Below are 13,721 nucleotides of genomic sequence, written 5' to 3'. Positions count from 1 at the left end.
TTTAATCATGATGCTTAGAACACACGGCAGACTCATCGCAGACATCCTTCTAGATACAAACCCCAATATAAAACGGGACGTGATTTTCACACCCATTTTAAGCTTCGAACACATTCCATTTAATTCTTACTGTTGGTTGCGTTTAAACTTTTCAATCCAATGGCCATAAATAAAAAAGGGTGCGTGAGAAGCTAAAAATGTTGTGTGAAAACAACTTCCGCATAAAGCAAATCAATATATAATATGATCCATAAGTATATTACCATATAATCTAGGGGTGTGATATCCACACACCCCTTTTTACTTCTCCCACACCTTTTTGGTTTTCGGCCGTCAGATCGGATGAATTGAAGAAGATCAACAGACATAAATTAACAAGAGATGTGTGAGAAGTAAAAAGGGGTGTGGATAGCACACCCCTATAATCTACAAGATTGGATAACATTCAGAATTTCAGATACAGTAACCTAGAATCATATCTAAAAAGTTTGGCCGCCCAAAAAAGGTTTAACCCAACCAACTCCAAAATTTCTTGTGTAAGATTTAGATAACACACAGAAGACATTACTTAACTTGATTTAGTTGTTCCAAAATTTCCTGCATATGTTAAGCAGCACACGATATGGAGCAATAGTTCTTGTGCGGTTAAGCGACTGCGTGAACTTTAGCCGGGCAGGGGATATGTCAAGCATCAATCTCGGTTGTGAAGTATACAGCAACAACGCCTGCAATGAATGTGGCTGCGAAAAACGTAACTCTCTAACCATGAAACAGAATCTGCTCCATTCTCGAAACAGTATTAAGTTAGAGTCCGGTGTCCACATCCTGAGCAAACCATGCATGAAGATAATGTGAAGAACAACTACAATGTAGATACCCAATCAAGTTTTCAAATCGAGGACAAGGATCAGGAAGGTTTTTATGCATGGATGGTGCCAAATAACCGTTTCAATTGTGCACAAACCGTGTTATGATCCAATGAACCTGTTCAAACAAGAAAAGTGTAAGCATAAATTAATGGTGTGGTTGTGTATAATGTGCATTTCAGCGAAATAAGCTACCTATGGATACTTACAATGTTATTTTGAGGATCGGCCAAGTAGAATCCTTGAATCGCAATAACAGCTAGGTTGGAAGTTACCACAACAAAAATAGTCAAAGAATGTATTCCCATCCATTCCAACACATATGTCATGCATCTATAACCGTAAACATCTACCTGCAAGAGAAAGCAGGTAGTAGTATGCTTATCAATCAGGTTGTTATTAATGAACGCTCTTAGCTAAAAATTTGGAATGATGGAACTTGTTATACCTTAATTGAACAGTGAAGAAAGATGAGAAAAAATAACTAGTTTGGTGCCAAGATTCATTTATAAGAATCATGGGCATTTGAATATTGTGTGAGAAATTAAAATCTGAAATTCATTCTAAGCTATGCAAGAACAAAACAAGGTTGCCCACCATGAAATTTGTTTTAAGCTCTTACCATCCTCCAAGAATTATCTGTATAAAAATTAAGGGTGCTATTTTTGGCACTCCAAAAATCTCATTGTGCACCGCAAACTTTTTATATCTAGAAAGAAAAATACACTTATGAGTGCACAATTAGATTTTTGGAGTGCCAATAACAACACCCAAAATTTATACTGTTTAACTAGGAGTCCAAGCTTAAATTATTTACTTTTATGTAAATTTGCTACATTTAGTATTATAACCGGAAATTTAAAAAGGAAATACCAAATCTCAGTTAGGGAAGGTGAGCATTATATTCAAGTTTACTAACCAAAGACGGCAATTTAAAGCAAGAAGCATTACAAACTCTTTGAATACTGACCAGCAGATACAGAGTGCAAAATGTGATTCCCGCAGATGCAGAAGTAATTAGCATATAACTGATAGTATACAGAGATTTATTTACAGGAATGCCTGAAAATCAGAAATGAAAGAAGTGCAGAAAAGTTAGTGCTAGAGCGCATCAGAGCTACCTCAAATCAAAACCACATACTAAAAGGCTGAAATTCAGCTCTGAAATGTATGTTTTTTCTGAAATCATCTTAGCAGAACAATTTAATTGTAGCACCAGTAGAGTTCAAGGAAAGAATAATAGTTAGACTACATACCTATGAATGCAAGAAACAAACCAAGAACAAACATTAAAACTGAAGAGAAGAACCAAATGTTCAGGCGCTCTTTGTGGTCCTGACAATGTCAAACAGAACTGCCAAGTAAATGGCCAAAACAATAAAAGCTTGCATGGAGTTTAGAGATGTAGACAAGATAGCGTGGAAATCGTGAATCAGTACTTCTCATATGTTACAAATACCACAGAATGGAGTTCAACACAATTTTAAGACCGTTCTAAGGTTTTTATTCATATTGTGTCAACATAAGAAAGTTCCTATTTTTCTTAGGTGAATAATGAAATTTATTCAATATGTGAACAGGGGTATACCTGTATGTGTGCAAGTATGTGACCATATTGAAGTCCAATTATGCATGTCACTGCAGCTGTTAGGGAGCTGTGAGAACATGGTAAGAATGTCAACAGAACCTATTTGTTATTTAGCTGAGATGAAATACTGCAGCACGAAAAAATATCAATATCAAAGAAGAGGAGCCGAATGAGCAATGGATGACAGTGACTGCCTACAAGTCACAAAGTAGGCTGAAGATGATGTTTTTATAGGTTGAGCCAATAATTGGGACACACTTCCCACATCTACCATTGTCTTTGTTATTTCAATCTTTTAAGAAGATTTGCAGTTATGCTTTTGATATGAATTGAGAACTATTGTCATGGACTCTATCCAATAGTATATGGAGTGGCCGTAAACGAAACAAGATGTTGACATGGACGAGTGAAGCTATAGGTTACAATATATCAAAGGGTTTTTAAGAATTTGGAGGTAGCACCAACTGCAGGTTCAATCAAAATAGAAAGCAATGATTAGAAGAGAATATGAAAGTTAATGTAAGTGGTCTAAAACACTATATGACAACTGTATAATTTTATTACTTGCATAAATTCAAAAACATCATCCCAGCTGAACATATTGGTGATGCTACCTTATCTAAGTATATTGGTTACACAGCCAAGTCATTCTATTGACTAAATGTTCACGATGTCCCTGAAGGCTGATATATATACTGATCATTTAGTCATGACCCACTACTTATGTGTACACGATGAATTGGATAATTTTCCTTGGCTTTACAAAAGCTTCGCTTTGAATTGTTCTGAAGTTAGCACTAATCACTAAATAAAACTGTGAATATGGTAGAATAGAGTTAGATAGGCCACCTTAAAATACCTTCAGGATCAAAAGGAGTATGACACCATGAAGGTGAACTCTCTGGAACCCGACCATCAGCAGAGACATTGCATTCCTGTAAATCATAATTTCTCATAAGGCACTAGTCACTCACATGAAGAGTAAATAATAAGTGCGCAAGGCTAAGCTACCTTCAGGTTCCTGTAAACAGGTTTCAAATATAGATGATCAAAACCCAGAATATAACGATCAATCATCCTAGCAGAGTTACAGGCAGGTCCAAGATCTCCTCTTACAGAACATTTCACCTACATTAACGTAATTAGAATGGAATGATTGGACTAAAGTAAGTCATGCTTTTCAACTAAAGAAATGTTTACTGGAACAAGGTGGATATGGATCCCTTACTATGACTTTTACCATAAAATCTATACCAATCTCAACTTGACAATGAAAACATTCAACTGGAATATGGGTATCTTGGTATGGAGATAATAACTTCTGAGAAAAATAACATGTTGTATATGTTCTCCCTATGCATAAATACATGTGCATGCAAGTGTGGAAATGTAACCATACTGTTATTTCTGTGCTTTAAGCATGAGATCAGCCAGAAAAATCCTTGAAAGACAGCAGGGCAATAAAGGGTTATAGGAAGAAAGCAGTTTTGAAGATTCTATAGTTAAACGCCTTCTCCGCTCCATAGTTCATAATCAAATAGAGAAATCAGCAGAAGGCAACAGGGGAAAAAAGTTTAGGAAGAATCAAAGTGATGAAGATTCCATGATGTAAACATTAGCTCATTTCCATACTCTAAGCATTGATTAATTTACCACTTTAAAGTTATTTATTAACCTCTCTAAAAAAAAGGTTATTGATTAATAGAAGAGAAAGAAAGTTATCAGTCATAGCAAGAAATAACACATTAAAAAGAAGGAAAGAAGTTCTAAGCATGGTCTCTCACCACATAAGTAGTAGTAGCATTAGAGGGAGGCAAAGAGGATGGTGTTGATGCTTTGAATTCCCAATCTGGAACATACAAACCATACAGTAACCCAGCATATATTGCTGATAATGAAAAGATGACACACCTAAAAAGTAGAAAACATAAATTGACACTACATTAGATGAGAATAAAGTTTACAAAGAAAAAGAAATGTATGAGAAGAAGATTACATGATCCAAATATTTCTTGGACATTACTGCAGTTGCTTTTCATTTTAGATAAGACAGTAGTGCAAAGCTAAGTTGAACATTTAACTTTTTGGAGTATGTAATTGGGGAACAGGTATAACATCACTGACCATCTATGTTATTATAAACCACACCATAAATCACAATGGATGTCCTAGTGATTTCATGTTGATGATGTCCTAGTGATCATGGTGATGATGCTGATGACTCCAAATAAAGCTCTATGGTAAACCTATAGCATGCAAGAATGTAAATCATCTACTTGAAGTGTTTACAGATGAACAACCAAGGAAATCAGATAATGCTCACAGACATACATTCACACAACCATCGACCTTCATGTTCCCCAAATTTCTTGGAGAAAACACTTGGGGTTTTCTTAGGTAAAAATCTTACAGAAAATACATATTATATGCACAGTTACTCATTCCTTTTGTTGAAACCTACCAGTGCCAGTAATAAGTCCTGAAAAATCCCACCTCCCCCAATGTCTGGCGTGAAAGCCAGATCTCGCATAAAGCTGCTGCAATATATCCAATAGCTATCCTCTGGATAAAAGTCAAAATAGAACTGAAAGTTAACTACAATATAGTTAATAATTAGGAGTAAAAAATATATCCGGTTAGAATTTCAACTATAATAATTACTAAATTCATACTACTAAAGGAGGCAGCTATCTAATGTGATCACCCTGTGTAATTGACTCAATCATCAAATGGAAAGTTAAGGAGAGCAGTAGACATATGAATCATTACTTTATTTATTTTTATTTTTTATTTTGAGAAGACTATGAATCATTACTTTATGAAATGTTAAATACAGATTTTTCCAATGTATTACATATGGGAATTGGCCACCCAATTACACGACTCACATCCTTAACACTTTTCACTTGGTGATGTATATATCCCCAATTATTCTAATTCTAACATGAAAAGTAGTTCAAACATATTGGAATGAAAAACTTATGCACCTGCAAAATGCCAAACCACCGTATTCTTTCAATGTCAACTCCATAAGTCAAAGATGCTACTCCATGGAAATAACCACCTGAAATGACATGGACCATGCACGCTTGTTATTCCAGTAGCACTAAATTTTACATGACCACTAAGACCAAGAATACCACAAAGAACTCCAACTGCAGGATGAAAAATGACGTAGGAGATAAAACTCAATATAAGAAATTTGGGAAATGAAAACAGTTTATCTCGGTTAAAAGTTATGTAATTGGGTAGATGATGCTCCAAAGTGTTTCCAGTTATGCTAAACCCCATCATTTTCATAGAGCATATCTTCGGTTATGCACGGCATGCTCATAGCAGAGCTTAAACGGATTTATAGAAAACATTACCTTGAAGCAGGACGCCTAGAAGAAAAAGTTTTACAGCCTTAAACACCGCCTTCCATGTAGCTTCTACTCTGTTTGTCACTCTCTGTTATTGCCAATCAAAAGTAAACCTTTCAAATTCTATAAATTCATAATCTAAACTTTCTATTCCATTCACAATCTAAACTTGAAATTCAAAAAAAGAAGTTGGCGATTCCAATGTAGAAAAAACTAAACCTCCATTAACTCTATAAGTACCTTGTATACAAGAGCAAGAGAAACGCCGGCGATGAATAAAAAGAAAGGCATAACAAAGTCAGCCAAATGGAGCCCGTTCCATGGGGAGTGAGCGATAATCGGAAGAATTGAGCCGCCGTAATCAACTAGCATCATCAGCTGAAATTCAAGCAATGTAGTATAAATTCAAAATTCGTAACCAAAAGAAACTAACTTCAATCAAGTGTTGGTTCCTGAGATTATTCCAGAAAGAAAATTGACCAGAAAAAAAAAATTGAAATCGAAAACTTTCAGTAGCTCAGCAGAGTTGAGATAATATGTTTCCGATCAAAATTTACGAAAAAAAAAAACGAAAGAATAAACATGTGATTAGTAAGAGTTAAGGAGTATCACTCTCTGCACTACTCGTTTTCCCGCATTTTCTAGGCAACCAAACAGTTTATGGTAAAAAAAAGTCAACGCGTTTAATTAAAAGATTAAATTTTCAGAACCTGAAGCTAAAAAATCAGAAGTAGAAGAGAGCTTACGAAGACGCAGAGGCCGCGGAACACATCAAGAGAGGCGACGCGTGGAGGCTTCGGACTGGCGGTCCCGGGACCGTCGTATGCGGTTAGCAGCGGCGAGTAATCAGCCATCGTATCGGCCGAGACGCGCCGATGTCGGAGCTTCGGTAAAGCTGTGTGCTGAGGGAGAGTGGGGTGCGAAGTGTATCGTCTTTATTTGATGGGAAAAGGAAAACGACGAGGAGGTTAGTGCGTTTTTGCCATTCGATGGGGACCACGACAAGAAAGTTGAACCGTCGACAGTAACGTATCCTAGTGTGGCTCTAGGGTCCAATGCTGAGGTGGTGCGATATCATTGGCAGGAGGATGGAGGGGCTTACAACGACACGGTGTCTTATTCGTATTTGGTCGCTTATTGGTCGAGGGAGGTTCCAACCTTTCAAAATGGAGCGGGGGGGTTTTATGTGGGTCACCTTCACCTAACGATATATAATCATATTAATGTTTGACTTTAGGGATAATTATCGTTGAATAATGGTAAGAATTTTAGGGATGGTTTTGACAAAAACAAAGAAGAGGAAATTTAGGGGTGGTAGTGAGGTAGGGCTGTAAATTGGCTCGAAATACTTCGAGGTTGCAACTGGTTAGATTCAATGTTTGGCTCGTTAAATATTCGAGCCAAATTTGAGCATTTGTGTGTCTGGTTAAAAAGCTCATGAGCGTTGCTAAGATAAACATGCTCTCTCTCCCCACGTGATGCACCCTAAATCCAAACAGCTCTTTTATGGGGAAGACACCATCATTGGATTTCTAAAGGTCATTTCATCTGGACCATTGGTTTTCCAACGGGAAAGAAGGTTATCCTTTTGTTTACCACGTGAGAGAATCCTGACTTTCTAACGATTATAATTTTGAAAATCAACGGCTAAGAATATTCTATTGGTAAAAATTAAAAAAAAACAAAGATTATTAAAAAAAAAAAGAAATTAGGTTCACATCCTTCTTTTTTGCTACTCCATTAATTAAAATCCTATTCATTTTCAATTTTTTATTAAGGTCCTTTGGTATTAATAACATCATTAATTATTTAATAATAAAATATTTTTATTTTTAAATATATTCCTTTAGGGTTAAAAATGTTACAATTAGTATATTTATATTTATGGCTAAATGTTTTATCATATATTTTTATTTTTAGTTTGTACCTATTTTTAATTTGTACCCATATATTAGTTTCTTTTTGTGCCCATATTTTTTTAAAGTTTTTTTTTGTGTTTGTACCCATGTGCAACATTTTTTTTAAATTTGTAGTATTTTATTTTGTACCCATGTATTAATTTCTTTTAGCGCCTATATTTTTTAAAAATTCATTTGTACTCATAGTTTTTTAATCTTTTATCTGTACCATAATTTATTTATAATGTACCCATTCTTCTTTATTAATGTACCACTTTGTTATATGTGAAATGTACCAATTTTTATAACACTATGGATACATTCTTTTGCCATTTATTATTTCTTATTTTTACATAGTTTTTATCCATTTATTCAATCAAAATGTTTGAATTTTGTTTGTACCATACTTGACCAATCCCGAAACTACCGAGCACCGGCCAACGCTATACTGTCAAGGACCCAGAAGAGTTCCCCTCCGACCAGGAGGCCAATCACTACTCGACACGTGTCAAGATTAGAAGCCAATCAGAGCGCAGCACGTGTCGACATCAAGAACCAATCATAACATGACACATGTCAATGTGACAAAGCTACAAGTTTTTCTATAAATAGGGGTCATTCCCCCACAATATTGCCAAATGCCATTTGTGTTAAATCATTCACAAGAACTCACTAAATTGAGAGCTTGATCCTTTGTACTTGTGTAAGCCCTTCACTACTAATAAGAACTCCTCTACTCCGTGGACGTAGCCAATCTGGGTGAACCACGTACATCCTGTGTTTGCTTCTATGTCTCTATTCATTTACGTACTTATCCTCACTAGTGACCGAAGCAACCAAGCGAAGGTCATAAAACCTGACACTTTCTGTTGTACCAAAGTCTTCGCTGATTTTGTGCATCAACATTTGGCGCCGTCTGTGGGAAACGACACTTATTCCTACTCTCTTTAGCTGTGTCAAGCTGGTTTCTATCATTCGTACACTTTCTTTTGATCAGGCATCCCTCTCCAACATGGGAAGCGAAGGAAGCCACAGCACACAGAATGACACCCCCCTTGCACATAGTGCGAAACAACGAAAGAATGAAGGAAAACGAGTTCTTCTTCAAGCTAAAGTCGATGAGTTGGAAGCTCAGAACAACAAGATAGCAATGAGGAATGAGGTCCTCCAGGAGCAATATGAGAAGCTCTTCGAGACACTCCACGAAGCTAGGCAAGCTCAGACACGCGAGCTTGTTGCCCCCGTGGAAGTCAACCATCAACTGGGTGCCCTCCAACATGGAGGGTCACATGCATTCGACATAGATATCCCTGATAGGGAACAGATTACCCCTCGACTTGATAATCAACATGAGGCTTCTCTTAACCCAGTTGCTTCGACCCGAACCATGAGAAGTGGAGGGAGACACCTCTTTGCTGAAGGGGCAGAAGGATCGAAAGCCGTCTTTCGCGATTGTCGGGATTTCCTGAAGCAACGTCGAGAGAATTCCATCCATATAAGCTCAAAGATTAATGACCCAAGGATTTCTGAGAGACTCGGTCCCCTGCCACGGCCCAAGCCGGCCACCAATTTGGGGAAGAGGCAACAAGTCCTAGAGAGACATGAGGGTACAGGGGACTCAGAGGTGTTCTGACAGACATACCCTGGAAGCCAGTACAGCGAGTCCAGGGAAAAATCACATGCCCTTGATCAAACCTTCCTAATTCCAAGAGGAGATGGAGATTTACGAAAGAAAGCTCCAGTGACACATAACTCCGCTCAGGACCCCCTTGTCCTACAACTTCTTGAGGAAGTAAACAAGTTGAAGGCTGAACGTCAGGCTGAAATACCTGACTGGAACCAACCCAGGCCTGGCCCTCTTACAAGGAGGATCCTCAACACCCCCCTTCAAGCAAAGACAAAGCAAAAGCTTGGCTTGCAACTTTATACTGGAAAAGAGGACCTGATTGAGCACCTTAACCTCTTTGAGTCCACCATGGCATACCGGATGCACACCGACGAAGAGCGATGTCTTCTCTTCCCCTCCACCCTCTCTGGTGGAGCTCTAAATTGGTATTGTCGTCTTACACCTGAGACGGTAGACTCATTTGAGGAATTGAGGAAACTATTTGTTTCCCAACACATTTTCCAAACCGATCGCTTGCACTCTGCAGATGACTTGTACACTATCCGCCAGAAGCCAGACGAGTCATTACGTATGTATGCTGGCCGCTTCAGCCATGAATACTCCCGGTGTGCCGAGGCAGACGACAAGACTGCCCTCAAAGCCTTCACGGCAGGCCTACGTGATTGTTTCTTTAAATACGTGATCAATGCCAATACTTGGAAGACTTACTCTGAGGTGATGGCGCAGGCTTATAACCATGCCTCCGCCGAGGCAAAGACATATCAGGAGAAACCCCCTACAACCATCCTTTATCAACAAGTGGGAGGTGGAAGCCAGACTCACCTAAATGAGAAGACCTCGACTTTCCAAACAGCAGTGGCACCTCCCTATGCCTTGCATAATGCTTCGCCGAATCAACAGACATATCAATTTCAAGGCAAGAGGAAAGATTTCCATCCTCACCACTCTCATTTCAGTAAAAAGAGTAAGGGACACTATCCCGATAACCAAGGGTATCGCCACAATAGCGCTCGCCCCCAGGCAGTCAATGCAGTGGGTTAAACCCGCGTCAAGGGTATCGCCACAATAGCGAGGTTTTAGCCTGCCATACTTAAGGTGTCTTACGCCTGCCGAGGCGGAAATCGTCCTTCGGGAAATACATGAGGGAGTCTGTGGAGATCATGCTGGATCTCGGTCCCTAGCACACAAGACTTTTCGCCAAGGATATTACTGGCCAACACTCCACCAAGATGCCATCAAAGTATCCCGCTCATGTGACAAATGTCAACGATATGCAACTATTCCTCATTCCCCTCCAGAGCCTCTTACTCCTATGATCAGCCCTTGGCCCTTCGCCCAGTGGGGACTTGATTTGATCGGCCCAATGTCGGCAGGGAAGGGCAAAGTCTGTTACGCAGTCGTTGCAGTGGACTACTTCACAAAGTGGGCCGAAGTAGAACCCTTGGCAACCATTACTGAGGCAAAGATAGAAGACTTCGTGTGGAAGAACATCCTTTGTAGATTCGGCATTCCCAATGCGATAGTCACTGACAATGGGCGACAGTTTGACAACAAGAAGTTCAGGTTGTTCTGCTCTAAGTTCAACATCAACTTATGCTTTGCCTCTCCAGCTCATTCCCAGTCTAATGGACAAGTTGAGGCCATCAACAAAATAATCAAGCGCACTTTGAAAACCAGCTTGGACAAAGCTAAAGGCTGTTGGCCAGAATTTGTACCCCAAGTTCTTTGGTCATATCGCACTTCATATCGGACTTCAACAGGAGAAACTCCATTCTCACTTGCCTTTGGCACAGAGGCGGTTGTCCCTGTTGAGCTCGAGCAAGCAACATTCCGAGTCCAGAACTACATTCAAAGTGAAAATGACAAACAACTTACCCTCAACTTGGATTTAGTCGAGGAACACAGAAACCAAGCTCACTTGAGGAATGTCGCCTACAAGCAGCGCATCTCCAACTATTATGACTCTAGGGTCAAGCCTCGTTCTTTCAAAATAGGAGACTGGGTCTTAAAGAAAAGATTACTCTGCGACAGAGTCCCGAGTGAAGGCACACTTAGTCCAAACTGGGATGGACCGTATGAAGTCATTGGCATCAGTCGCCCTGGCTCTTACACACTTAGAAGCTCCGATGGCAAGACCCTTGGCCATCCATGGAACGCTGATCACTTGAAGTACTACTACAAATAGACTCACGATGTACAAGTGTTGAGCTATAGCCGTTCGGCATCCTATGTAATGAAGGCCATTTGGCAATGAATTCAATAAAGAGGTAATTTAGCCAACTCAGCCCTCACTCTTTTACATTCATAGCAAGCGATGCCGGAACCCTTCTCAATCAGAAAGCAATCCGTCTTCCACAGTCACTACAAAACAAGCAAATGAAGACCGTGTCAAGCGCCAAAAAAAAAAAAAAAAACAAAAAAAAAAAAAAAAAAAAAAAAAAAACAGCTTCATCCAAAAAGCTTCACCCGAAAAGCTTCACCTCCAAAGCTTCACCCACAAAGCTTCACCTAAAAAGCTTCACCCAAAAAGCTTCACCCGAAAAGCTTCACCTCCAAAGCTTCACCCACAAAGCTTCACCTAAAAAGCTTCACCCAAAAAGCTTCACCCGAAAAGCTTCACCTAAAAAGCTTCACCCAAAAAGCTTCACCCGAAAAGCTTCACCTCCAAAGCTTCACCCACAAAGCTTCACCTAAAAAGCTTCACCCACAAAGCTTCACCCGAAAAGCTTCACCTCCAAAGCTTCACCCACAAAGCTTCACCTAAAAAGCTTCACCCACAAAGCTTCACCTAAAAAGCTTCACCCAAAAAGCTTCACCTCCAAAGCTTCACCCACAAAGCTTCACCTAAAAAGCTTCATCCACAAAGCTTCATCCAAAAAAAAAAAACTTCACCCGAAAAGCTTCACTTAAAAAAGCTTCACCTACAAAGCTTCACCTAAAAAATCTTCACCTAGAAAGCTCCCTCTACATACTTTCACCATCAAAGCTTCACCATCAAAGCTTCCCCTAGAAAGCTTCATCTACAAAGCTTCATCTACAAAGCTTCACCTAGAAAGCTTCATCTACAAAGCTTCACCATCAAAGCTTCACCTAGAAAGCTTCATCTACAAAGCTTCATCTACAAAGCTTCACCATCAAAGCTTCACCTAGAAAGCTTCAACACAAAACCTTGCTCCAAATAAACAAATTTTGTTCACAAAACCCAAGATGCCCTTGAACTTGTACAAAAACACTTGGGTAAACATAAACATTTTTTGTTTTACACCCACAAGGGCCCAAAATTTTCCTTCTTATTTATTCACTTATATATGTTCCCAAACATATTATAATAGATCCAACAACAAGCCAAGGTCCCAAGTTTCATAATGGACAAAAGTACAGGCAATTCATCTTCCGCCTCCTTTCATCTATCAAATTTCTGCAACCTCTGCTCTTCTCCAATGGAGCTGAATTTTGGACACCCTATAGTTCTTGAGCATATGAACAACTTTCAAGAAGGAACCATTTCTGTTTGAGCGACGGAAATTAAAGTGTTGAAGCTCCAAACATGATAGTCGGCTTCTTGCAGATTTCGAAGCTGTTGTGATGTTTCGAAGATCTGGAAATATTTAACCGTTAGTTCATCCTGAATTTTTGATATGTTATGAAAGAGTCGATGAGGAACAACTTCAATGAAGAAAGCATACCGATCTGAACAAGAGAAAATGGAGTTTCGAAGCTCACAACAAATCTGACGGGTTGACAGACAAATAATAACCAGTCATTCATCATACCTGGATTTCTGGAGTCATACTGCTCCGAGGGATCTCAAATTTGGATATGTTGTAGTTCACAAGCTGAGGAACAACTTCAATGAAGAAAGCATGCTGATCTGAGCAAGAGAAAATAGAGTTTCAAAGCTCACAACAAATCTGACGAGTTGACAGACAAATGATAAACAGTCACTCATCATACCTGGATTTCTGGAGTTATACTGCTCCGAGGGACCTCAAATTTGGATATGTTGTAGTTCACAAGTTAGGGAACAACTTCGATGAAGAAAGTATGTTGATCTGAACAAGAGAAAATGGAGTTTCGAAGCTCACAACAAGTCTGACGGAGTAACAGAACATTGATGAACAGTTACTCATCATACTTGAATTTCTGAAGTTGTACTACTCCGATGGATCTCAAATTTGGATATGTTGTAGTTCACAAGATAAGGAAAAACTTTCATGAAGACGACTTTGCAATCTGAGCTATAGAGAAAGGTGTTATCTTGCATCCACTCAGGCTGATTAGTGGAAACGAAAAGCAATTCCACCAAAGAAAAGATGAAAAAGGGAGAAAAGCTACTAATTGCACTTGATCTTGTCTAGTCAATAGCATGCAGCATCAAAC

General features: G+C 39.0%; 1 protein-coding gene and 1 long non-coding RNA gene across 6 annotated transcripts; both read right to left on the bottom strand.

The window, feature by feature from the left end:
* Positions 1-215: 215 nt before the first annotated feature.
* LOC103440802 (uncharacterized) lies at positions 216-6,764 on the bottom strand. Of its 5 annotated transcripts, none has more exons than XR_011580543.1 (13): positions 6,563-6,764; positions 6,057-6,194; positions 5,823-5,904; positions 5,442-5,518; positions 4,916-5,016; positions 4,239-4,365; positions 3,466-3,582; positions 3,304-3,389; positions 2,455-2,521; positions 2,123-2,220; positions 1,837-1,928; positions 1,076-1,219; positions 216-984 (listed from the first exon to the last, which is right to left on the bottom strand). XR_011580543.1 is itself a non-coding variant. In XM_008379511.4 (13 exons), exons 1-13 carry the CDS (start codon positions 6,668-6,670, stop codon positions 949-951), a joined length of 1,233 nt encoding a protein of 410 aa, XP_008377733.1. In that variant the 5' UTR covers positions 6,671-6,762; the 3' UTR covers positions 216-948. The 5 variants fall into 5 exon arrangements, 4 of the variants coding, with proteins under 4 accessions (XP_008377733.1, XP_008377732.1, XP_070677080.1 ...); XM_008379511.4 differs by having other exon boundaries at positions 2,123-2,201; positions 2,455-2,510; positions 3,314-3,389; positions 6,563-6,762; XM_008379510.4 differs by having other exon boundaries at positions 2,123-2,201; positions 6,563-6,761.
* Positions 6,765-13,000: 6,236 nt separating this feature from the next.
* On the bottom strand, positions 13,001-13,434 carry LOC139195930 (uncharacterized). Its single transcript, XR_011581010.1, has 3 exons — positions 13,296-13,434; positions 13,115-13,212; positions 13,001-13,031 (listed from the first exon to the last, which is right to left on the bottom strand). It is a non-coding gene; the product is annotated as an uncharacterized lncRNA (long non-coding RNA).
* Between the last annotated feature and the right edge of the window lie 287 nt (positions 13,435-13,721).

This window comes from Malus domestica, chromosome 05 (genome assembly GCF_042453785.1).
Source record: "Malus domestica chromosome 05, GDT2T_hap1".
NCBI lineage: Eukaryota > Viridiplantae > Streptophyta > Magnoliopsida > Rosales > Rosaceae > Malus > Malus domestica.
This window is presented reverse-complemented; position numbering and strand designations above follow the sequence as displayed.